This window comes from Pseudonaja textilis, chromosome 1, assembly GCF_049901715.1.
Source record: "Pseudonaja textilis isolate UNSWEBS1 chromosome 1, rPseTex1.2, whole genome shotgun sequence".
Taxonomy (NCBI): domain Eukaryota; kingdom Metazoa; phylum Chordata; class Lepidosauria; order Squamata; family Elapidae; genus Pseudonaja; species Pseudonaja textilis.
The window spans coordinates 260,545,152-260,572,607 of NC_141990.1; the positions used below are offsets into that span (position 1 = coordinate 260,545,152).

At 40.9% G+C, this 27,456-nt stretch overlaps 1 protein-coding gene across 4 annotated transcripts in view; it reads left to right on the forward strand.

Moving 5' to 3' along the window:
• The first annotated feature begins 17,077 nt into the window (after window positions 1-17,077).
• Window positions 17,078-27,456, forward strand: part of EXT2 (exostosin glycosyltransferase 2) — a 67,733-nt gene continuing 57,354 nt past the window's right edge. The window contains exons 1-4 of one of the 4 annotated variants that reach the window (XM_087921393.1): window positions 17,078-17,199; window positions 20,877-21,057; window positions 22,769-23,334; window positions 23,755-23,844. In XM_087921393.1, coding sequence (XP_087777519.1) covers window positions 21,001-21,057; window positions 22,769-23,334; window positions 23,755-23,844 — 713 coding nt within the window. In that variant the 5' untranslated portion in view covers window positions 17,078-17,199; window positions 20,877-21,000. The remainder of the gene's footprint in view (window positions 17,200-20,876; window positions 21,058-22,768; window positions 23,335-23,754; window positions 23,845-27,456) is intronic. The other 3 variants (XM_087921394.1, XM_087921395.1, XM_026707421.2) reach the window with 3 other exon arrangements.

Genomic DNA, 27,456 nt, shown 5'->3' on the forward strand with positions numbered 1-27,456 from the left:
TCCAAGCAATGATCTCTTCTCAACAATCATGTAATTCAGTCCCAAAGTTCTCCCCAGCATGAACACTCTTCATGTTTTTCTTTCACCACAATGCAACTTCCAAGGAATTTGCTTTTTATTGCTGGGCGCTCTGAATCCTCCAGAATGTTCTGACCATCATTCCCAGCCCATTTTTTAATTCATCATTATTATAACTGTCTTTTCCAGTATTTTCTGCTCTCTCTTGACATCTCCAAAGTTCTCGATTCATACCCTTCCACTTCCCAAACTCTCTTGTCTAATTTTTTCTCCTCCACTGCTCTTTCCTTATATAATTGCTCTGTTCACTGCTTCTCCATCCCTGACCTCTCTCCATTGTGTCACCTAAGACTTCTGACCTCCCAACCCAACTCCCCAACTATTAATCTTTCTAAAGTTAGGTCATGAGCAAGGGTCCTTTGCAACTTGTGACTCAAGCATAGTATATAGATTAATTACCTGCTAGTTAGCAATTCCCTGAATTTTTCCATAGCAGTAAAACATGCTTTGCAGGCAGATTGATTGGACTTTATCCTGTTGGGTTGCACATTTGAACAGAGAGTTATTTATTATGGCCATAACCAAAAAAGTTCATTATGGGTACAGGCTATTTTTGACAAAACAATAAAGATATAATATCTCCCTAGTTTATAAGGTCCAGATTTTTTTTTCAGTAGTTTGTGTTTTTCAAAACCTTTTTGGGTCCTAAGCTGCAGGGAACATTTATTCATAGTAAAGGACATGAGCAAAACAAAGCATAACAATCCCATGCTGTAGGAAGCAATTGCTATTTTTAGCTGTTCTGTATATTCCCTGCTGTTCTTCAGCAGATTCTGAATGTGCAGAAGGGCATGCACGCATGACAGCTAGCCATGACCTCCTCATGACCTTTATTTTCCTCTTCTGAACAAGATGCAGAATATGTGTGATGAGTTCAAGATGGATACTGTGATTAGCTGTGCTAACAAACATTTCTTCATTGTTTCCTACTTAGAATATATTGCATCAAACCAATGCCAAGTCCATAAAAGTATTCACAAGGTTTTCTAAAGAAGTATTGGGAATCAAATCCGACCGTTTAAATTGTCATTTTAGAAAACAAAAACATTTGAGTATTTCACTCTCATTGGTATTTGATGATACTGGGTCAAAGGTATAGAATGGTTGCTAACTGTGACTTGGTGGCCCTTACAAGTACAATACTTGCATATTAGATAAAATTAACATTGCACACGGCTCCCTGCACCCATTTTTGGCCGAGACGGCCTGCAGCACTTTGCTGACCAAAATGGGGCATGATGCAGCAGGAAGCCATCCAGGCTAAAAACAAGGTGTGGGGGACTGCACGTGCCCCCCTGTGGCCCCTTTTGGCTGCCAGAGGCACCACAGGCCCATCCTTTGCTATTTCCAAGCCGGCCCCGTGGCCCAGATTTAAGCACCCCACGGGCTGGATCCGACTCATGGGCCTTGAGTTTGCCATCCCTGCCTTACATGGTTGCTGCTGCTGCTATTGGGGTGTGTGTGTGTGTCAAGGAATAAAGGAATCTCCTTTTGCTCCTGCTTCACTCCCCACCAAGCTTGGATATTGGTTTTCTACCAAGAAATACAGTGACTGGCTCCAATTAAGAGAAGCAAGTTAGACCCAAGTCAAGTAGGTCCATCCAAGGATTGACGTTGGAAGTAGTGGCCATGCTCTCCAGCAATCACAGAGGATCAGGACAACGCAATAAAGGGGAAAGCAGCAATGAGATGAGAAAAAAAAAAGGTCTATGGGTAGAGGTAATATCAGTCTCAGGGAAGGCATCCATAAGTTGATATTCCCTGACCCCCCATCCACCACTCCCCCCCCCCCCATGACTGTTTGGTAATTTTCTGTTCCTTCATCAGTTAAAGAAGCTGAAGGGAGGCACAGAATCTTGGGGATGGAAGGGAGAGTTGATCTCAAAGCAGGCTTTAAACTGGCTCTTGCTTCGCCATGTCTTTGTGCCAGGCTGGAATCAAAATGGAGTCTCAATTGTGAAGACTTTCCCTCAATAAACAATAAGCAACTCATCTCAGACTCAAGATGAAGATGGTGTGGAAATGACCATAAATTCAATGTATCCTTCAAAGGAATGGTTTGAAAATACACTGCTCAAAACAATAAAGGGAACACAAAAATAAGACATCCTAGATCTGAATGAATGAAATATTCTTATTAAATACTTTGTTCATTACACAGTTGAATGTGCTGACAACAAAATCACACAAAAATTATCAATGGAAATCAAATTTAGCAACCCATGGGTGTCTGGATTTGGAGTTACACTCAAAATTAAAGTGGAAAAAAACACTACAGGCTGAGCCAACTTTGATGTAATGTCCTTAAAACAAGTCAAAATGAGGCTCAGTTGTATGTGTGGCCTCCACGTGCCTGTATGACCTCCCTACAATGCCTGGGCATGCTCCTGATGAGGTGGCGGATGGTCTCCTGAGGGATCTCCTCTCTCACCTGGACTCTCCCAACTCCTGGACAGTCTGTGGTGCAATGTGGCGTTGGTGAATGGAGTGAGACATGATGTCCCAGATGTGCTCAATTGGATTCAGGTCTGGGGAACGGGCAGGCCAGTCCATAGCATCAATGCCTTCGTCTTGCAGGAACTGCTGACACACTCAAGCCACATGAGGTCTAGCATTGTCTTGCATTAGGAGGAACCCAGAGCCAACTGCACCAGCATATGGTCTCACAAGGGGTCTGAGGATCTCACCTCAGTACCTAATGTCAGTCAGGCTACCTCTGGCGAGCACACGGAGGGCTGTGTGGCCCCCTAAAGAAATGCCACCCCACACCATTACTGACCCACTGCCAAACCGGTCATACTGGAGGATGTTGCAGGCAGCAAAACATTCTCTATGGCGTCCCCAGACCCTGTCACATCTGTCACGTGCTCAGTGTGAACCTGCTTTCATCTGTGAAGAGCACAGGGCACCAGTGGCAAATTTGCCAATCTTGGTGTTCTATGGCAAATGCCAAATGTCCTTTTGCAGGGCTCTGGCAGTGCTGCTCCTGTCCCTCCTTTCATAAAGGCGGAGGTAGCGGTCCTGATACTGGGTTGTTGCCCTCCTACGGCTTCCTCCACGTCTCCTGATGTACTGGCCTGTCTCCTGGTAGCGCCTCCATGCTCTGGACACTACACTGACAGACACAGCAAACCTTCTTGCCACAGCTCGCATTGAAGTGCCATCCTGGATGAGCTGCACTACCTGAGCCACTTGTGTGGGTTGTAGACTCCGTCTCATGCTACCACTAGAGTGACAGCACCGCCAGCATTCAAAAGTGACCAAACCATCAGCCAGAAAACATAGGACCTGAGAAGTGGTCTGTGGTCACCACCTGCAGAACTACTCCTTTATTGGGAATGTCTTGCTAACTGCCTATGCTTTCCACATCTTGTCTCTTCCATTTGCACAACAGCATGTGAAATTGATTGTCAATCAGTATTGCTACCTAAGTGGACAGTTTGATTTCACAGAAGTGTGATTGACTTGGAGTTACATTGTGTTGTTTAAGTGTTCCCTTTATTTTTTTGAGCAGTGTAGTATTTCCTTGAACTATACATTATCGCTGTCAATCTATCTCCACTGATAACTAGCTAGGAGTCCCAGCTAAGCTCTGTTGTCATTTTGCAGTCCCCTCCGGTACCAGCTTTGTATAATAAATATTATAGAGCATCAGGAAGCAGGAATGTGTTGGTTGTAGAATATGAATGAACAGCAAGAGAGTAATTGGTTTCCAGCTGAAAATTCTTCACTTGTAATCTAAAATTAATTCCCATCTGCCTTATGCTGCACATGAAAGATCAAAACTGGGGAGGGAGGAAAGCCCTGCTCTGACGTATTTATACAAATAAATAGCCTGTCAACTGAGGCTGGTGAATAATTTTGCAGGATATAAATGGCAAGGCAGAATCTAAAAATAAACTGGTTTGCTGCAAACCTGCCTGCCTTGGCTGTACTATGAGAATACAAACAAGGTCTCTTCTGCAGAGACAAGAAAAGGTACATGCTCATATTTTTAAAAGATGTCCTCAGACTGAAATGCCACAGAAAGCAGTATTTACTGAATTTACATTCTTTAGTAATTTTATCTGGTATAAAAGTCCTATTCTATCTCGATAAGCATGCAGTTGAATGAAAAATCTCCTTTGAATTGTGTGTGGCTCCTACAGATTTCATGCAGACATTCATCATTGCTTTCTTCTCAGATTTTTTTTTTAAATTCCCAGTCTAGCCTACAGCCCTTAAATTTCTTGGTGATGTCTCATGCCAGCACTAATCAGCACCTTACTTTAGGTTTTTTTCTACATCAGTTCAGGTAGTCTTAAGTGCACTGATTTCTATCAAGATTCAATTGTTGCTTTTGGAATTAATCTGATGCAGTTGATTAAGTCACACCCTAGATTAGATGTAGGTTATTACTTGGAGACCATGTGGAAGTAGGTTGTAGGCTGGCATGAAAAGCAAAGAAATAATTTAAAAAAAATCTCCAAAGGTACAAGGCAAATCACTTCTGTACTGTTGCAAAGAAAATGATGTATGTATTTATGTAGTCACCAGAAATTAAGTTCAACACAAGAGAACACAACAGTGTTCCATGCGCCCTGGCATATAGCAATACTGGCCACATGATCACTGAAGCATCTTTGGACAATGCTGGCTTCCTTGGCTAAGAAACAGAGCTGAGCATTGCCCGCTAGAATCGGACACAACAGGGGAAACCTTTACCTTTTCAGTTTACTAACATAGCACTGTGTAGATTTCATAGTGATCCGCACGTTCAGCTGTCATGGCCTATAAGCTGTCATGACCTATATCTCATAGACACTTAATTTAACTCTCTTAACATCATTCCAGAAGTGATATGATATTGTACTAAATACAGAGATTGCTTTAGCTATGCAATAATATCATCTTCCACAGTGAGAGGATAGTCAGTAAGAGCATGCTCCCTTAAATAACTGGATATAAGATTAAAATGAGCAATACAGTAGGGCAGCATGAACACACACATTCCCAGAGACAAGCACTTGTTTTCCATAACAGATTTGGGAAAGAGAACACATGGCCAGCTGAGCAAAGCAATTGGTTCACCACAAGCTTCTTTGGAAATAAGTTCCTTTGCATTCAACAGAATAAATCTAATTCAATTAAAAGTCACCACATTAACTCCATCAATGCAGCAAGATGGGCAGCAAATTTAATAAAAAGTAAATGAGCCGTGGTGGCGCAGTGGTTAGAATGCAGTACTGCAGGCTACTTCTGCTGATCACTGGCTGGCTGCCAGCAGTTTGGCAGATCAAATCTCACCAGGCTCACGGTTGACTCAACCTTCCATTCTTCTGAGGTAGGTAAAATGAGGACCCAGATTGTTGGGGGCAATATGCTGACTCTGTAAAACCGCTTAGAGAGGGCTGTAAAGCACTCTGAAGTGGTATAGAAGTCTAAAGGGCTCTTGCTTTTGCTAAATTGTAAACAAAATATTGCGTGAATGGGTATTCATGAAAAATTGAAAAAAACAAGTTAAATGCATACAACCATCCCATTGTTTACTGAAAAGATAAGCAACATTTCCATGGCCAAGAGACATTACTATTATTTTGAGGGAGTCTAAGGCCACAAAGGAGTAGGGCTGTTTGGGGGGTTTCTTTCTTCAATTATTTAAGGCTTGCACTTAAGGTTTGTTTTTGTGTTTTTGAAATTCCTGTATCAAAGGGATTTCAAGAGCAAAAGTTACTTACATTTTGGTTTACAGCCTTCAGATAATTCAGTCATGCTAATTTGATCCAATGAATGCATACATGACAGTATTTCCCAATTTGGGGTTATTTCAAGCAAAAAACAAGGAAGACTGTAATCTGATGTAAATTTAGGTATGCCTAACTCCCCCTAATCTGTATATCCATAAAGAGAGATGCCTTGCGACTATGCCTAAACTGTCCAGGTTAATCATAGAACTCAAGGACTGTTCCACTGAGTTAATTCTTCTTCTTCTTTTTCTTCAGCGTTTGTCTCGCGCTCGGGCGAGGTCCGCTAATGTCCTTGAGTACTGCTTCCACACCTCTCTGTCTGCCACGTGTGTCGGGTCTGCCTTCTCGCGATCTCTAGATCGGCCTTGATCGTGTCCATCCAGCGTTGTTTAGGTCTACCACGCGGTCTCGCTCCTCCGACAGTCACCTTCATTACAGATTTGATGATGGATTCTTCCTTGGCGCGCCTCACGTGGCCGAACCATCGTGAGCCGGGACTGCCTCATGACCGTGGGGATGGGCACGACGTTGAACCGCTCTACGCACTTCTTCGCTCCTGACGCGATCGAGTAGGGTGAGGCCTACCGACCATCGGAGCATTCGCATCTCCATTATCTGAGTCTGCTTTCGACTTCTTTGGTCGCCGGCCAGCACTCTGCGCCGTATATGGCCACGGGCGCACCACAGAGTTATAGATTTTCGCCTTCAGGCGCATCGGCATCTTCTTGTCACAGAGGACGCCCGTGACGGACTTCCATTTGTCCCACGCTGCATTGATCCTGGCTGCCACCTCAGTTTGTAGTAGGCCTTCTTCCCCAAGAGTAGTTCCCAGGTACTTGAAGGTGGAGGCGCGCGGTAGCTCCTGCCCGCTCACGTGGATGGAGCCTGTCATTTCATTGTCAATGGTCAGGTATTCGGACTTCTTTAGGTTCAGCCGGGCCCGAACTGCTCGAGGCGGTCGTGCCACTGTTGGACTCGGTGCTCTAGTTCAGCCTTGCACAGGTTGGCCAGGAACACATCATCGGCGTAGAGCAGCGTCCATGGGGCGGGCGTGTACAGGTCGTGTGTAATTGTGTCCATCACCAGAATGAACAGCAGTGGTGAGAGAGCAGAGCCCTGGTGTACGCCGACGGTAATATTAAACTCCTCTGATATCCCAGCGCCGCTTTTACACGGCTTTTGTGACATCTGTATAGGAGTTGGACCCATTGTGAGCAGCTCAGGCACGCCGTGGCTCGCAGTGCGTACCAGATGAGATCGTGCGGGACTCGGTCGAAGGCCTTTTCAAGTCTAGGAAGGCGGTGTGGAGCGGGATTTTCTTCTCTCTGTGAGCCTCCATCAGCATCCGCACACCGAAGATGGCGTCGGTGGTGCCGCAGTTCTTGATGAATCCAGCCTGGTTGACGCTGATGTCGACGGTGTCCCGAATCGCGCTTATCAAGGACGCGTTCAAAGATCTTCATAGTGTGTGACAGTAACCTGACCGGTCTGTAGTTGGAGCAGTCCGCTGGGCTGCCCTTTCCCTTCCAGATCGGAACAGTGGTGCTGCGGTACCAGTCGTGTGGCACTTTTCCCGTGGAGACGATGTTGTTGAACAGCTCGCACAGCCACAATGCCGAGCCCGGTAGTGCCTTTTTCCAGAAGTCGGCAGGGATGTCGCCTGGTCCTGTTGCCTTACCGTTTTCATGGCCTTGATGGCGTCGGCGCCTCGCTGGCATAAATGCCTGAGACTGGGCCTTCAACTGGGTCACCTCGCGGGGTTCGTGGGTGTGGGAACTCCTCGGTGGAGATCTTCTCGAAGTATTGCCGCCACCTCTCCGCAGCATCTCTGGGGTTGACGATCAAATTTCCCCTTTCGTCGTTGATCCCATGAAACTGGTCAATGTCCAGGGTCTTCCTGTGTCTGCTTTTGGCTAGGCGGTAGATCTCATTCTCGCCTTCTCGCGTGTTCAGCTTCTCGTAGATGTCATCGTAGTGGGAGCTTCTGGCTGTCGCTACTGCTTTCTTGGCTGCCTTTTTGGCCGCCTTGTATTCGCATGAGCTTCTCGCTGGTCTTGTCCTGAAGAAAGGCCTTGTAGAGCCGTTTCTTCAGGTGTACGGCATCTTGTACTTCTGGTGTCCAGAGCCATGTATCTCGTTCGATGCGTCTCCGTCCTGGCTTGGTGCAACCAAGCTGTTGGCAGCCGGCAGTGTGAACAGTGCTCTTCAGCATGGACCACGCTTCCTGTGGCCCGTCGACCATCTGCGGGAACTGCTCCGGTTTGATGAGGGGTCCCGCCATCTTCTTCTGGTTCCACCACTTGATTCGTGGCTGGTCTGCATTTCTTTGTCAATCCTGGTCTTGGGCTTGCTGATCCTGATCTTCGCCATCAGCGCCCTGTGCTGACTGCTCGATTCGTGGTACGCCTTGGCGTTGAGCACGTTTTAGCGGCTCTTCGTCGTACGATGATGTAGTCGATCTGTGTGTGGTGGCTCCCGTTTCTGCTATGGTAGGTGAGGAGTTGAGATTCTCGCCTAATGAAGCAGGTATTCGTGATGGTCATATCATGGGAGTCGGCAAAGTCCAGGATCCTCTGGCCATTCTCATTCGTATCGCCTGTGCCGTGCCCACCGTGGCACTGGTGTCCGCTTTTGTCCCGCCCTACATGACCATTCAGGTCGCCCGAGATGATGATGTCGTTCTTCGTGTGGGATCTGCCTGAGTTGGATGTCGAGCAGTTCCCAGAAGGTATCCTTCTCCTCCTCATGACATCCGGTCTGAGGGGCGTAGGCGGACAAGATGTGTAGGCGCTGCCTCTCGGTCGCCACGACGATTATCATCAGTCGTTCTGTGAGGCGCTTAACTTCTGCGACGGAACTTTGCCAGCTTGGACTGACAACCACAGCTACACCGCCCGCGGTTTTCCTTACAGCTGGTGTATATGATCTTGTAGCCGTCTATAGTCGTAGCCTTGTTGCCCTTCCAGCGAAGTTTCCTGGAGGCAGCAGATGTCCAGCTTCCTGTCCCGCATGGCCCTGACGATCTCGGTCGGCGTCCAGTCAGCGAATCCACGTTCCAGGTGGCCACCTTGAGCGCCTGGCAGTCCTCTGTTCCCCGCTTGCGTTTTTCACACGGCCGTGCTTTCGCGTGGACCATTTCGTTGATTTTTGGCGCAGGCCAATGGTCTCCTGCGCCCGTGCGGTTCCCCGAACGCGGTAGCATTGGACGGTGTGTTTGTAGTGGACGTTTCCATCATGTTGATGCGGCATTTGAGTACTCCAGCCGGCCTGTCGCGTGGGCCTGTCGTCGGAGGGTCTGCTCTCAGTTACGGTCAGCGTTTGACGGCTTCGCGCATCCAGGGGACACCACTTGGAGGTGGCAGACCGCTCGTCCCCCGTTCCACTGAGTTAATTGTATATTGAAAATTTTAGGATTTCCCCAACTCTGCCATTTTGCTACCCAGAATATTTGCCATTGAATGCCGTATCCCCCAAATCTTGTAAATATGTGTATAAATGCTATTTTAAATAGTTTTCTAGATTTCAGTGGTACATGATTTTACTTTTGAAAAAAAAAATTAAAATGTAAGGAAGGTTAATAATCGTATATTGGGGATATATTTATTAATTAAAGTATTTACATATCGTATCATCCACAATTGTGAAGGATTTACTCATTAGCTTTCAGTTGATAAACTGGGCATAATGATTTCTCTTACTAGCCAAAAACAATAAAGACACAGATATTGAAGTACAACCAAAAAAGCTTTTCTGGGATCATCATTAAACATTTCTTTATAAACTGCTTTTCTGTATTCAAGATTGCTTCACCAGGAGATTTTCCTCCTCTCCAGCTGATTTATCCATGAGGATTCTGAAGAAAATCCCTTAAAAAACACCAAAAAATGCTGCTTTGTATGCCGTCACAAATTAAATGACAAGATACTTCAATTTGCCACATTCTATTTGCTTAGCAAACTCTGTTGGGCTTGGAGTGCCTCTGTATAGGTTAGGGTGACCATGTTTTCTTGGAAAAAAAACTAAAGGACAGTGAACATATTTGAAAAACGTTCATAAAGATAAAAAAAATCTTTGTTGTTTTATAAAAGAAAATTCTAGAGCAAAACTAAGAAAAATTATACAAAATGGATATTTTAATAAAGATCACATGGCTACTGTAAGTAAACTCTGTTATTTTCTCCCATGCTTCTATTCTATTCTACCCTTTACTATACCAGGATATAATTTTTTTATTTTCTATTTTTCATACTTGGAAATAATTAGGAAAAAAACAAACCAAAGAGTTCTAATCAGTAGTGAGATCCTGAGAAGCAAGAGAAATTTATGTGCCTCCTTCTGTTACCACAGAAGGGCATGCTGATTGATCGACTTAGCTTTGGATGGCCCTCTTCAGTACCTGCAAAGCCTCACTGGCCAGGTTTCTCTTTCATCAAGCATATCATGTACTGTACAGTTTTAGATTTCAGTGGAACAGCACTGCCCTCTACTGTTAAGAGATCAAGCTTCAAAAATGATGTCTTTGAAATGTGGACAAAATGATAGCCCTGAATCCTTATTTTTATTTCAAGTTCATTGGCTGAGAGTTTATTACTGTGATGGATAAGACAATACAGCTGAAATGTGAGACACTGGAAATAGCAATAAATTTTGAAAATTGAAAGACAGAGACATTGTTTCTAAAAATACATAACAGAGTCTTAATGTTAGGGAAAAGGCCAGAAAATTGTAGACCAGAGTGTTATGTGGGCACTGATAAGGAAGGAGATGGACCCCAGAGTGTATGGGAAGTCTTTATTTCAAATCCAGAATCCGGAGAACAGCAAGCAAACTGCGGCAGCGCCGGCTTATATAGCCAGTGCTGTCCAACACTTCAGCCACTGACAGGGATTCAATTTCCCACCAGTGGCTGGACCAATGAGTGGAGTCTGACATCAGACTCCACTCTGCATGTAAATGAGGCATCAATCATATTTAACACCTCTCCCCTCTTAGTTCAGGCTGACCAATCACCACTTATGCAACAGATCTAGTCCCACAGGTAGGCAGGGCTTCTGTGTGTGTGACTGGGCCTGTGTGGTTCAGTTGTTCCTGAGGCGGTGGCCTGAGCGTACGGGTCCACCGCTGCTCCAGACTCTGCCCTTGGAAATGCCTCAAAGGTTCCTGGGGGCACGGCAGTTTCTGTTGAGCTAGAGGCCTCCAAAGTACTACGCTGGACTTCTTCAACTCCAGGTAAGCTCTCTGCTATCCGGTTTGGGTTTGAGTTTGCTACTAGGGGCCTTGGTGGGGTTTCTAACTCCCTGGGTCTAGTTGTTGTCGGAGGTACGTTGCGTTGTTCGGCTTCATGTGTGGATTGAGTTATGCACCCTCACAGTTGGTCTATGTGCCTGTTCCATAGTTTTCCCCCTTCTACCTCCAGCCTGTATGATCTGGGTCCGGTACTTTTGATTACTTTTGCCGGGACCCAGGTTGCCCCTCCCATGTAGTTGTGTGCACCCACTGTGTCTCCTGGTGAAAATGTTCTGCACTTTCCCATGGAGTCTAGAGAGATGTTATTTGTGTAGTTGGAGTGGACCCTGTCCAGGACAGACCTCAATTTCCTGGTCGGCATTTCTGAGCATTTCTGCTCAGCTTCTGTTTGTTGCTGCACTTGGTGTTATGAGTTGTATTAGCAGCATTTTGTGAATTCTTTCTTGACAATTGCCGGGGCCTAATTTTTTTAGTATTTCTTTAGTCCATTCTCTCCACTTGCCCATTCATGGCTGGGTGTCCCGGTGCCGATAGGGCATGCTGGATCCCAAGTTGGGCGAGGAAACTTTTGAATTGTTGTGCTGTGAATTATGGGCCATTGTCCAAAACCAGCACATCGGGTAAACCGTGGGTGAAAAAAATTTCCGCAATGCTCTGATTGTTGCCTTGATTGTTGTGGATTTCATGATGATCACCTCCAACCACTTAAGAGTAGGCGTCAACTACAATTAGAAATGTCTGGCCCTGGCAGGGTCCTGAAAAGTCTATGTGTATGCGACCCCATGGTGCTGAAGGTTTTTCCCACTTAAGGGGGTGTGCTGAGGGGGGGCAGGTCAGGACTCCTGACAAGGTGGGCATGCAGCAATCCAGGTCTCAATGTCTTTGTCTATTCCTGGCCACCAGATGTAGCTTCTTGCTAGGGCCTTCATTTTTACTATCCCGGGGTGCCCTTAATGTAGCAATCCCAAAATCCTTTTTCTTAACAGCTGAGGTACAATCACCCTATCTCCCCATAACAGGCAACCCTTTAAGGCTGACAGTTCTAATTGTCTATTTCTAAATGGCGTAAATTCCTCCCCTTCCGTCTTGTCCGGCCAGCCCCTCCATGCCCAGTTCAAAACTCGCGCCAATGTTTTATCCTTAGTGGTGAGTCTTGCGATGTCTGCTGCCGTCAGTAGGCCTGGCTCGAGGCTTTCTGCGAGGAATATGGAAGTTGCTGGAGCTGGGTCTTCCACTAGGTCTGGCAGAGGGCATCTGTTGAGTGCTCAGCATGTGGGATTTCCTTCCCTGGTCTGTGGAGTAGGCTGTAGTTATAGGCTGCCAGGAAAACTGTCCATCTTAGCCTTCTTGGTGATAAGATATTGGGTGTTGGCTTATTCCCTGAGAGAATGCCAAGCAGCGGCTCGTGGTTGGTGACCAACTTGAAGTGTCTACCATAGAGGTATTCGTGGAAATGTTTTACTCTGGCTATGGCAGTGAGGGCTTCTTTGTCTATTTGGCCGTAGTTCCTATCGGCTTTTGACAAGGTCTTAGAATAGTAGGCTATGGGGGCTTCCTTCCCATTCAGTAACCTGTGGCTCAGTACTGCCCCTATGCCATAGGATGATTCATCGCAGGTGAGCTGCAGAGGTAGGGTCTCGCTACATTGCATCAGAACTGTGTCAAATGTTAGGATGTCTTTTATTTTGGTGAACGCGGTGTCTTGCCCCCCCCCAATTCCAGGTTATATTTTTGTTCAGCAGTCTATGAAGCGGTTCTGCTATGGTCGCCTTCTGCGGCAGAAATATATTATAAAAATTTAGTAAACCGAAGAAGGCTTGAAGTTCAGCTTTGCTCTGTGGGGTGGGAGCTTCCCTAATCGCCTTCAGATTGCTGTCTCTGGGTCAGATGCCTGACCTATCGATTAAGAACCCCAATAATTCTATTTGTGGTACGGCAATGTAGCATTTATCCCTTTTGAGCTTTAATCCCGCTTCTTGAAATTGTTCTAGTACTGCTTGGACCCTCTTCATTAGCTGGGGTCTGCTTTCAACGGAGATTATTACATCGTCAAAATAGAGGACGGCTCCTGGTAGTTTGTGTAATAGCCTTTCCATGATGCTTTGGGATAGGCCAGGGACTATGCTAACTCCAAATTGCAGCTGGTTGCATTTGAAAGCGCGCCTGTGGGTCACGATCATTTGGGCTTCAATGGTGGCTGCATCCACAGGCAGTTGTTGGTATGGGTTTGTTGGATTTCATCTGGTGGACATCTTCTTTCTTGCTGTCGCTACTTCCAGAGCGGGATGGGCTTCACGGTGTCCTCCTCTCGGCATGGGTGGCATGCACCTTGCTGCTGCCCTTGATTCGGGTCGCGGAGTAGTCTGAGATTTCTGTGGCTTTTGCTTCTTCCAGGGCCTCCTTAAATGAGACTTCCTCCCTTGCAAGCAGTCTCTTCTGTAAGGTTAAGTTCCTGAGGCCAAGGACTAATCGGTCCTGGATCATGTCCTCAGTGTTTGTGAATTTGCAGTTCTTTGATAGCCTCCTCAATGCGGGCATGAAATTGTTTATGCTCTCCCCCTCTTTTTGGCTCCTGATGTAAAAGTCATGCAGGTTCGCCAGGTACGATGGGGTAGGGTCAAAATGTCCCTTCAAGGCTCACTGTAGTTCATCCCAGGAGACATTCAACAGTTCATCCACAACGAGGACTTCAGCTAGTTCATAGAGTTTCGAGTCACAATATGTTAACAAGAAAGCCTTCTTCTTTATGTCGGAGGCTGTCTGCATCCCATTCACCTCCAGATTTAGGTTGAATCTCCCCATGTACGATGACTACTTCTCCTTGGTCAGCTCAAATAGGATTGATAATAGTCGGTGGGCCATTGTGGTTTACTGTTGGAACGGTCACATTCGTGATTCAGCTGGAAAATGACCATGGTGTCCACAAGGTCCCTTGTCTTCCTCAGAATCCCAACCTCGTTGCCAGTGTTATGTGGGCACCGATAAGGAAGGAGCCGGACTCCTGAGTGTATGGGAACTCTTTATTTCAAATCCAGAATCCGGAGAACAGCAAGCAAACTGCGGCAGCACCAGCTTATATAGCCAGTGCTGTCCAACACTTCAGCCACTGACAGGGATTCAATTTCCCGCCAGTGGCTGGACCAATGAGTGGAGTCTGAGTGGACTCTGCATATAATGTAACACATGTAAATGAGGCATCATGCATATTTAACACCTCTCCCCTCTTAGTTCAGGCTGACCAATCACCACATATGCGGTAGATGTAGTCCCGCAGGTAGGCAGGGCTTCTGTGTGTGTGACTGGGCCTGCGCGGTTCAGTTGTTATAACGCATAACGTAACACATGTAAATGAGACATCATGCATATTTAACACAAACAGAATGAATGGAAGTTGTGAATTATTAGAATATGTTATGTCTCTGTTGCTTGTTTAAAGCAGTAACACAAGAGCTCTGCAATCTGACTGCACACTTGCAGTTCTTGGCTCTACAAATCCCGTGTTTGCTATTGTAATACTTGTCTTACTGTGAAGATATGGTTAAAAAGGCATTTTTAAGGAAGTTCTGAAAGCCTGAATTGTACTAGAGGGAAGACTCTTCTTTTTCTTAGCCAAGTGTTCAATTCTATATACATAATTCTCATATATAAATTTACATCATGCCCACTTACTTAGTACTATTAGGTAAAGGTGAGGATTAATGCCTCTACTATAACCTTTCTTTATAGAAATGTTACTTAATCTTAGTTCCTTTCCTATAACTTTTACAATTCTTAAACATCTTTTTGAGGTCTGGGCAGGATTACAATACTAAAGGTGCCACTTTATAGATTTGTCTAAAACTATTATATTGGCATATATCATAAAATACAAAGACTTGAAAATAGAACAACTATGGCAAAAGAACGCAAAGATAATATCAACAGTAGTAGGTGCCTTGGATGTAATCTCAAAACAATAGAAGCATCACTTGAACACCATTTGCCTTGACAAAATTACCATTGGTCAACTGCAAAAGGCAGCTTTACTTGGAACAATAACATTAATATCATCGAACATCTGCTTGTCAGGTCCTTCAGAAAGATTCAATAGGTGGATAAAAATGTCAAATCCACTCTAAACATCTGGCTGTGTGACTAATTATAAGAATAATAATTAGCCATATTTTTATCCCACCTTTTAAAAAATATTGGTCAATTCAAGGCAGCAAATATATCCAATATTCCTGCTTCCTATTTTCCCCACAACAATACTGGTAAGTTGTTATCTTCTTAAATTAGCTGAATTTTGTATAACTTTTCTTCAAGTAGCTGCAGTGAATACAGCACAGAAATAAAGCATCAGATTGGACTGGGTTGCACAGCAATGATGAACATGAGCTGAATGTGGAAACATTGTATAAATGTTTCATTTACCTATTACAAAAACTGAATGTATTGCCTCTATAGATGCCAATTGATTTAAGACACTGCGTGATTAAAAAGAGAAAGTCACATTTTCTTCCATCCTGCAAGCTCTACCTTACTGTTTAAGCTGCATATATTATGTACTATTACTGTTCTTTATGACCACAATGAAGCATATAGCTAATTAATATTTTTTTTGTTCATGCAATAAACATGATATATATTGCTCAGATTACAACTGAAGATAAAAACTGTTCAAGCCACCTACAAATGTATATATGGTATAATGCCAATGTATACATCACACCTCATGATACCAAGAAATATAAACCTTATATAAAAATTCTGCTTCTTCTGTGACTTTAATATAGGTTCTAATATTTACTGATCATACACAAGCTGTCCTAATCTTCCTACTATTTTTCACCTGTAGAGCCCTACATAGTACAAATTCCAGGTCAGATAAGATTTTTGACTCTTCTAGAATAGATGATCACTAAACTCAAAATCACATCTTTATTTTTGTAGTCCCGGTATGTGGAACATTTGCTGTCAAAAGTACAATTGAAATTTGTGTATACACAAGCAGGAATCAGGCCACATGTGGTCAGGAAGAGTAATCCATATGACGTGATAACTGCTTGTGTGTACACGAAGTGCAATTGTCCCAAAGGTGCCTTTTAAGGAGGAAACTGGACTTTCTTGTTTTTTTCCCATTGAATATGGAAAAAAAGCTTCATCCAAGAAGCTTCTTCAGCTCTGACAGGATAGTGGGGAATGGAAGGATTTATATTCCTTGCAGACAGCTGGTCATTTGCATCCTTAGTTAGAGGGTCCTTGAAGCACTTGGAGGTTTATCTGTGTCCTCAGGTCACCTGAGTAGTGCTCCTGATTCCTGTAGTCTGCAATTTATTTTTCCTCTGGAAAGCCATTCCTATTTCCACACCAGTCGAGGTGTTCAATCCCAAATTGTATAGCAAAAGTATGTATAGATTCTCAGTCATCCAGGTCATGGTTGTCCTAATCCTTCCATTCTCCACTATCCTGTCAGAACTGAAGCAGCTTCTTGGATGAGAAGCGAAACGTCTTCAAAGGAAAAACAAACAAGAAGAAAGTCCAGTTGCCTCCAGAAAAAGCACCTTGGGACAACCATGACCTGGATGATAGAGAATCTCTACAAACGAAGTGCAATTGTACTTTCTGCGGCAAATATTCCAAATACCGGGACTATTAAAGACAACTGCTTGTGTAAACACACACACATCCCCCAAATGTAGCGCTAGCCCTCTTTCAGTAGCGACCTCTGAGGGCTCGTGGCTGGGTAGTTGCAAGGACGGGAAAAGTCTCTGATCCGGTAACATTTCCCTCTCCACCCTTTGCAGTCTAGACCAGGGGTCTCCCACCTTGGCAACTTTAAGACTTGTGGACTTCAACTCCCAGAATTCCTCAGCCAGCAAAGGAAAGCCTGGCTGAGGAATTCTGGGAGTTGAAGTTCACAAGTCTTAACGTTGCCAAGGTGAGAGACGCCTGGTCGAGAACTTAAAAAGAGGCTAGCTAGCCGACTTCCACGGCTCGAGACGCAGCCTCTCACTGGGAACTGAATGCGCGCAGGAAATAACGTCATGCTCAACCGGAAGCAGGAAACGTTGGCCGCGGCAGGCGAAGACGGAGGGGTCGCGGGGAGCGTCTGACCATCGCGGTCCCCTCCGCCGAGCCTCCGTCGGGCGGAAGGTCCGCAGGTGAGGTGAGCCTGGCTTTTGCGGAGAGTGCTCCCAACGCGGTTTCTCAGAGGTTGGGAGAGAGGTCTGGGGTAGGCAAGAGCGGGGCGTCAGGTACCCCATGGGCAGCGAGAGGTGAAAGGCTCTCCTCCTTCCAGACCCCGAAACCGCCCTGCACGATGTCGGCTTTCCTTGTGACACAGAATGGCTGTTTTAAAATACTTGATCTCTGCCCTGCCTTCACCCATCTCGCCGTTTCCTTCCTCCAGCCACTACTACTTGCTTCTCTGTCCAAAAGGATAAAAGTCAGTTCAGAAATGCACCTTCTGGGTAGTGAAGCCTCCAATCCTAGAATAAACCAAAGCTACAAAACCTCGGCAACGGTTGATTAGCAAAGAGTATAAGAACTCCATTTGAATCCTAGCAAGAGTTTGAGCTTGAGCAAGAAGGTAGAAAAAAACTAATAAAGATGAATAAAGCCAGCCAGAATTTGTGTCAGTTGCCTTTTAAAAAAAATTAGCTTTATTTGTGCAACATGCCACTGATAAATATTGTTAACAAATTAATGGCTTTGTTTAACATGCTAAGCAAAACCTGACCATATTGTGGTTTAAGACAAGGTTCTTCAAACTTGCCAAGTTTGAGACTTGTGGACTTCAACTCTCAGAATTCCTGAGCTAACATGACTGGAGGAGGGATTCTGGGAATTGAAGTCCACAAGTCTTAAAGCTCTCAAGTTTGAAGACCCCTGGCTTAAAGTGGTGGCCTGGCTAATACAGCATGCTAAATTTTATAGTATTGTGCTTGGTGTAGTTTAGCCCTTGTCATTGAAAGTTTATAGTTGTGGTTTAGCTTGTTGTGTGAATCCAGCTATTGAATTTAAATAACTTAGTGTTGAGGGTTTGAAGGTGAAGTCTTGAGTATGTAAGTTTGTGCCAAATGTGCTTGTTCTAACAAATCCCAATTGTTCCACTCCTCCCATCCATGGTTCCTACCACTTTCATCTTAAATTTCCAGATTAAGATCTGAAATCCTTGAATGTTTCTGTGCTTGCATTATCCTAACATGTTCTGTGGACCAATTCTGGGTGACTAGTTATAATGAAGTCTATGAACCAGAACATTGAGTTAATTTGGTAGACAGTGGCTAAATTACTTCTAGCAGTGTTACTCAACTTTGCAAATTTAGGACAGGTGGACTTCCAGAATTCTTCAGTCAGCATAGCTAATTGGGGAATTCTGGGAATTGAAGTCCACACCTCTTGAAAGTTGTGGAGATTGAAAAACAGTGACTTATAGTGAAGCATGATATGCCAGCAAAACTATAAGTGACTTATAGTGAAGCATGGATATGCAAATCCTTCATTCTAAGTATATCTGGTACTGGAAATTGTAGAAGCAGTCACTGATCGAGTTTCAGTCGATTTCTCCACTTTGCTGATATTGAAATTTGTGTAACAGTTTTAACAACACTAAAATTCTTTCACAATACTATAGTGTGGTTGATAATCACTATAATTTGGTTGATGCAGAATTCTACTGCTGTGGAACTATGCAATCAACTATATATGGATTAGTACTCATTTGTGAATTTACTGCTGTAGAAGAAAAATCTTTTCTTCTATCAAATAGTATATAGATGATTAAGTAGTGTCATGACAGTATACTTGGTGGAAGAAAATATTTCTTAGCAAATTAAAATTTGTCTCGAATATTTGATCTTAATATGAAACCTGCTATTCTACTATGTGAATGAGAGAAGGGAGATTAGTTTCATTAATATGTTAAGATTTATAGTGGCAGTATATTGTCAGTAGGCACTATATGTCTTCATGAAGAAAATATTGACAAGATCAAGGAGTTTTTTTGGAGAAATTCTGTATGATATTAACCAACATGATTCTGTTTTATAATTCATTTGATAACAGACTGCAAAAATGTTTTTAAAAGGCATAAGGTAGCTAAAAATATGATTTAAAGTTATTTATTAGCACAAGCAACTATATTCAGTCATTTTACTTCAGATATGTTGAAGTTATGGGTGGTTTAGAAATTTCCGAATGTATCATGCATGGAATTGTTTCTTTTTTTGAAAGAAATAGATAAAAATGTACTAGTTATTTATGGAGCCCCTTATTAATGGATGCATATTATGATCATTTAACACATTTTTAGAAAAAACACTTTTAACAAAGTTTGAAATCATCTTTTCTCGGAAGCTGAGTAGCAAATGTCTTTTAGGCTTTTCTTAGAACATATTTCTCATTTATGTATATGATTTTACATAAATCTTACTTAAATTTTATTTTCATTGTCTTTTTGGGGGGATTACACATAGTTCTGGCCTGTGTCTGCAATAAAAATTTGATGGTTGCTGGAACAATCTAAATAGTTCTTCTTTTCCCCCAATGTGTGGTAAAATGAAAATTCTTGGGAAGAGAATAGAGTTTACCACAAGTAATTACAGCATATTTAATTGAGTATAATTAGAAAGTCTTAATTCAAAGCATGAATATTTCCTAATTTTAAAAAATGGCAAGACTCTCAAAGTGAAAAAAAAAATCCTAAGCTTTCATTTTATTGCAAACCATTATTGAAATTTTAAATGACATAAATAGAAATATAGCTGGGAAAATGTAATGGTTTGTGAGTTAATTTTATTACTTGAATTATTTAAAGAAGACATCTGTTTCAGCCCCTAAATATATTATACAAAATGTTCCCCATACGATATACTCATCCAGTTCTTCTGCGTTGCCATTTTGTATTTGAAGGTCACTTTGTCATCTAGTACCTGTTTTTAAGTATAAATTTTCATGCATCATATTGGAAAGATTTGTGTAATATAATATTTCTGTAACTACTTTTACAATTCAAATGAGAATCACAAGTCAAACTTTTGCTTATATATACTTTGGGAAAATATTACTTAATTATATTGATATTCTGCTTTAAACAGATAAATTCAACATGTGTACAACTTATACTTGGAAAAAACAGTTTTCACATAAATGAAGCCCGAAAAATATTTATAAGTTGGGACTCTATTTCTTACCTAAAACTAAAACAATTTGTTTTTCTTAATTTAAATGGCTAAAATTTAAGTGGCTAAAACTTTTCCAAATGTCCTTATCCTTTCCAATTTTATATCCAGTTATTTAGTGGTATACTGCACTGTGTGCAAATTCCTTAAATCTTCCCTTTTCATCTCTGTAAATTGAGTTTCACCCAACAGCCATAGTAACTCCATAACATGTACAGTATGCTACCTGTAGGCTTATAGAATAACAGAGTTGGAAGTGTCTTCTAGTCAAATCTCCTGCTCAAACAGGGAACCCTTTTCAGACAAACAGTTGTCCAGATCTTCTTAAAAACCTCCAGGGTTGGAACATATACAATTCCTGGAGGCAATTTTTTTCCATTGATTAATTATTCTAACTGTCAGGAAATTTCTCCTTAATTCTAAGTTGCTTCTCTTCTTGATTAGTTTCCTTCCATTGCTTCTTGTGCTTCAAGTGCTTTGGAAAATAGGTTGACGCTCTCTTCTTTGTGGTAGCTATTAAATATTGGAACATTGCTATCATGTCACCCCAAGTCCCTCTTTTCATCAAATTAGACATACCCAATTCCTGTAACCATTCTTCATGTGTTTTAACTTCCAGTCTTCTAATCATCATTGTTGCTTTTCTCTTCACTCTTTCTAGAGACTCAACACCATTTTTATATAGTGTTGACCAAAACTGGATGCAATATTCCAAGCATGGGCTTACCAAGGCACTATAAAGTGGTATTAACACTTCATGCGATCCTGATTTTACCTCTCTGTTAATGCAGCTTAGGACTGTTTCGGATGCAATAATTGTGAAGTCTGAGAATGTGAATAAGGTACTCTGCAGTATGAGCTCCACCTCCTGTGATCTACAAGTAGTCCTTTTAACCATTCATTCAGTTGCTGTTCAAAGTTATAACGGCACTGAAAAAATTGACTTGATCATTTTTCACATTTATTATCATTAAACAGCCCTATGGTCACGTGATCAAATTTGGATTCTGGCAAGTGGCATATATTTTTGATAGTTGTACTGTCCTGAGATCACATGATCACCATTTGTAACCTTCCCAGATGTTTCTGACAAGCAAAGTCAATGGGGGAAACCAAATTCAATTTAATGACCACATGATTCACTTAACAACTCTGGCAAAAAAGGTTGTAAAATGGGGAAAAAACTTAACGACTGCCTTGCTTAGCAACAGAAATTTAGGGCTCAATTGTCATCGTAAATCAAGTACCACATGTCGATCTATATGCCTCTTGGCTGTTCTTTCACACAGAGAAGAGGTTATCTGGATGGATTTGAGTTATAATTCTTTGAATGAAGGACTAGTTCCCACTTCCTTGAAAAAAGCAATGCTATACACTTTCCTGTTAAAAAAAAAATCATGTCCTTGATTGTGTTGTATAGCTTTCACCCAGGCTCCAATCAAAGTGAATAAGAAAGCTAGATGATTCCCAGTCTTAGAACTATTCCTTCGGGGGGAAATAACAGATTTATCCTTGTATTAACATATTGTTTTAGATTATAAACTGATAATTTATGAGCTGTGTAGAGTCTCTGAATAAGAGGAATACAAATTTTGTAATGTAAAATAATAAATCATCCTGGTCATTTGGGAAGCTATCTTCTGTTTCAATTAAATTTAACTGAAATGGCTTTTATAGTACAAAACTATTTTTAGTTCACTATAGCTGTATGAATAATGTTTGTTGAAATTATACATTTAAGCAGATTGTTGTTGACTCAAACTTTAGCTTGGACATACATTTGCAATGTAGCGTTGACAAGATTGCTATATATTAGCCTTGACTCTCCATTTATAATATGTTTAAAATAATTATTCTACAATTTTTGATGGTATATAGTTTGTTGTGCTATAGGACTACATTCTATATACTGTATCTATAGAGAACCCACAGAAGCCCCTAAGCTTAAAGATGCCACAATATGACTCTTGTGGTATTGTTTTAACTCTAAGGTGGTAGTTTCAAGGGTTTTTGAGGAAATATTTATTAAAATCTATATGCTGCCTATCTTGCCATCAAATACTGCACATTGAAATACATGTGTATTACTTGAAATGGTCTTAAGTTAGTATGTGTTCTGTTGATAATTTATGTTTCCCTATTTAGGGTAGAAAATGGCTTATTTTTTTGGTCTGCTTTAGCAAAAAATCCTAAACCTATAGATAGGAGCCTCATATGCCCAGTATAATATGGGACTAAACAGAACTAAACAGTAGTAGATTGTCATCTGAATTTGGGATGCATATTTTATTAGGGGATATATTCAGTAAATTCCATGTTGTTGCATATCCTGTTTGCTTTGTTGTCTGTTTTCATAGCTGATATTATGTGAGGAAGAGTTCCAGAAAAATAGTTATATAAAGCGAAATCAGAAGTGCTTTTTAAAAAAAGAAAGCAGAAATTGGAGAGGACAATAGAAACATCTATGTAGTCTTTATTTTATCTGCAAATATGTTTTACTAGTTTAATAATAAAATATTCCCTTTTTTTCTTCATATGTGTTCTATTCTACAGAAGCTTGTGGAAAGGTGGTTTTTTTTCATTATGTGTGCGTCAGTCAAGTACAACACTCGGGGTCCAGCCCTCATCCCAAGAATGAAGACCAAACATCGCATCTACTACATTGCTCTATTTTCTGTTGTGCTACTGGGGTTAATTGCCACTGGCATGTTCCAGTTTTGGCCTCATTCCATTGAATCCTCAAATGAATGGACCCTTGAGAAACGCAGTATTCATGATGTGCCTGTAATCAAGATTCCTGCAGACAGTGCCATTCCAGAACGGGGAGATCTTAGCTGCAGGATGCACACATGCTTTGATGTTTATCGCTGTGGCTTCAATCCAAAGAATAAGATCAAAGTCTATATTTATTCCCTAAAGAAGTATGTGGATGAATACAACATGCCAGTCAGTCACACTATTTCCAAGGAATACAATGAACTATTAACTGCTATTTCGGATAGTGACTTCTACACAGATGACATCAACCGTGCTTGTCTATTTGTACCATCCATTGATGTTCTCAACCAGAACACACTGCGCATCAAGGAAGTAGCTCAGGCTTTGGCACAATTGTCCCGGTACCTCCCTCCAGAAATCTTACAATAACTTCCAAAGCTAAAATAGAAATTCAAGAAGAGGGATTATGAGAAAATGTGACAGCCAGGATATAAATATTGTGTTAGGTTTTGATGTTGAATCACAGTGAATTTTTCAATCTTAATTACTGAGTGTCTTTTTCTTCCAAATATTAATAATTAAAGCTAAGATACTGCATTCATACACTAGGAATAAATTCAATTGGATTCTTAATAGTTTTGTATAAGATTGCAAACAGACTAATTATTAGTTGCTGTAGAAATCAGACAAATAAAGATAGCTGGGATATTTTAATTTTAATTAGCTGTTTTATGCTTTGGTTTTTGTTTTATGTCCAAAATTCAAGTACCACTCAGATTTGTGGCACTCAGATTTTTCTTTCATTTCCTTTATCATCTTAGTTGGGATCGAGGCACCAATCATCTCTTGTTCAATATGCTGCCTGGAGGGCCACCTGACTATAACACAGCGTTAGATGTTCCAAGGGACAGGTAGGTAATTTTTTAGTGTTTATGTCTTTTTTTTTAAGTGGTTAGGTGACTTACAGAAAGTTAGGTGAAGAAGTAGAAGACTTCATGTATATGCTTGGCTTGGGATATTTCATAAACGAGATTAATTTTCTGCTTGATTTTTTTTTCCTTCTTCACTGTTTCTAGATGAAAAACAATCTCTGTATTTCTGCTGCTTTCTAAAAACATTGCTGTACCTGGATTTAAAGTATTTGTTCCAATTTACTAATGTTCCAAAGGCATGTTCTTATTGAAGATGAAAAGTAAAAACTTTCAAAACCTAAAGCCCCCTAGATATGAGTCATGGGGATGTTTCTAACTATCCTAAGTATGTCATTATATTTATATACATAATATGTGACTGAGTGCTGTTCTCAGTTAAAAGTGAAGTTGATTTAAGTGAAGTACATTGCTTTTAAATTCTAGTACGTATATCAAAATGTATTTCAAAATCAAAATACAAAATGTATTTACTACTTGCGTTGTTTCTATTAAAATTATATGTGCACTAGTATGAATAATTACAATAGGTGTATTGTTAATGTAAATAGGTGTTAGAAGTATAACGTTAATTTTTTTTTGCCAAAAAACTGATCAACGCAACATATGTTTCTAGTAATTAACTTAAATGTAAAAACTGGAAAAAAACTTTTAATAAAAAAAATCAAATCCTATATATAGGACCATGGCTAGCCTGCAGAGGGCAGTCATGTATTGTTGTTTTGCAGTCTTAAGGACTTTAAATGTTTCTTCTCAAAGCCCCACTCCAACCCTTCTAAAAACAAATATATTAATAAAAAAATGTTGGCCAAAAGTTTTTGTGATGTGTTTATTTGTTTTCAAGTATAGGTAGCCAAACCTTTCTAGCATGTTTGTGATCAGGGGACAATGAACATGCATATTGTTTGTCTTCTACTTTTGGACTATGAATGCTGAATGGCAGTCACAAAATTTATATAAATAACTACACTAAAGCACAACTGTCCTCTCCTTCATCCCAAGTCTACTCTCTGGATCTAGTCCAAAAATTTGTGGTTTCTTTTTTAACAAACGTTGAGGATACATATTAGTTGGTAAGGTGGGGGGGGGGGGATAATTTACCCTTGTTGGTTCTCTCAGAGGAAATGTTACATTTGGTGTCACACACAGCTAACAAATTGTAAATCTGCTTTTTCAGATTGTGAAATTTTAAACCATCTTTTAAAATACCATATAAGAGCTGAAGCTGGTGAGGTGGAAACCAACAGTTATCAGTCTAGATGGAATTGTTATATAAACATTGAGTATCTCCTAGTACCCAGAGTATGAACAAAACATCCAAATTACCATTTATCTATAAAAAATAGTATTTCAGTTTATAAAACAGACTTACATATAAGGCAGGATTTTGGTATACTGTAGTGCAGTAGGTTGATCCCCCCCCCCCAAATATGTCTTCTGTCTTGCTAGCAGTGACGCAAATACTTAACCATGTTGGGTTTGAGAAATGTCTGTTATAAGAAATTTTCTGAATGCGGGATTGAATGTCTGAAGAATTGAGATTTATAGCCATGCCTCAAATAAAACCTCTCATTTATAAATCTTCATGAATTTGTATACATTTTAAATCTGTCAGAATGCTACATTGTGGCAACTAGATTTATGAACTGTGTAAGATGCTTAGAATTTCTAAAGCTAATTGCAGTAAAAAATTAATAGTCAATGGTTGTAATAAAACAATCATAATTAGATCCTACTAATGAATTCCCATTAACAATATAATTGCCTTGTGTGGAGTGACTGAAGTTTCCAAAAGATTAATTTATAGTAGCCACACATATATGTAAAACATGTTTTAATAAACCAAATTAGAGATTGCCAAAGGATGAGTAATTATTGCAAGATTACCTGTGTCCTATAAATTCATACTTATTGGCTCAGTCTAAGCTATAAAAATACTTCAAGCCAGGAGTGATCCAAGGATAGTCTCAGACAATATTTCTGATTCTGAGAGTGGGGATAGTAATAAAATTGGCAACCTAGGTGCCCTCCATATATTTTGGATTTCAACTCCTGTAAAGCCCTAACTTTTCAGAATATTGGAGGAGCACATGTGAAAGATATTAGCCCACATTTCACTTACTTAGACGAATGAATTATCCAGACTGTTGATATTTTGTCTGCATTTAACATCCCTATTATTTCCATCTTGTCTGTATTTAGTGTCAGTTAATTAGTCTTCCTTGTTTCTTTTTTCTTTTTATTATGTTTTTACAAAACTTCATAAATTATGTTTCCATACATTGATGTTCATATAATACTCTGGTTTCTCTTCAGATTATATAAATCTTTCACCCTTGTTTCTGTAATCTTGCCATTTTACTGATTCACTGTATACATTGCTTAAACTATCTAGAGCATGTTAGCGGAGAATTCTGACAGTTGAAGTTCACACATCTTAAAATTGCTGAAGTTGGGAAATGCTGATCTAAAGGGAAGAAATGAACACATAATAGTCCAACCTCCCTAAGATAAATGGGAATGTTGATGTGTGAAACATATGGTACCTTGTAGCATGGTGGGGAATTCCAAAGTAGCCTTTTCTGGATCTGTCCAAATGTGTAGGAGGGAGAGTATTGCACTTCAACATGTACTCAGAAGTAGTATCCTGGAACCATTAATATTTTTATTTATTTGATTGATTGTATCCCGCCTTTATTATTTTTACAAGCAACCCCAAGGTGGTGAACAACCCCTCCTCCTATTTTATTTTATAATATTTTATATTGCAAGCTGCTAAAATGTCAAAAAGAACTAGTAGATTTATTCTCCCTTCCTTTCCTGACATAAGTTATCCTGTTAAGAAAATATGGCGATAATGTTCTATTTTAACAGATGGTGAAGGCAGCCAGATTTCATAAAATTTTGGGGGATTCTTTATTTACCATTTTCTGTTTAGTATCCTGAATTTAAGACAAAGAAAGTGAAATCCTCTTCTGGTTCAATTCTTAGGCACTATTCATATGAATACTAGTCCATTTGCTTTAGAATCTTTTTCATAATAGAAAAGATAATTTAAAAAACAATGGGTAATGAAAAATAATTCAATTATTAAAGAATCTCTACTTACTAAATTCTGTTTCATTAATTTAGCATATGTTTCAATTCTGGATGTATCTGCAGGGTGGAATTTGATGTTGCAAGGGGTCATGTTATCTTCTTTCTTGAAAGGACAATTAAAATATTTGCAAATTGGAAATTTGCTGTCTTTTCATGCTCGTTTACATATAGTCCTCGACTTATTACCACAATTGATCCCAAAATTTATGTTGCTAAGTGAGACAGTTGTTAAGTGGGCTTTGCCCCATTTTACAACCTTTCTTGCCACAGCTGCTAAGTGAATCACTGCAGTTGTTAAGTTAGTAACACAGTTCTTAAGTGAATCTGGTTTCCCCATTGACTTTGCTTGTCAAAAGGTCGGAAACGGTGATCACATGACCCCAGGACACTACAATTATCATAAATATGAGTCAATTGTCAAGTGTCCCAATATTGATGATGTGATCATGGGGAAGCTGCAATGGTTATTAGTGTGAAAAACTATAAGTCACTTTT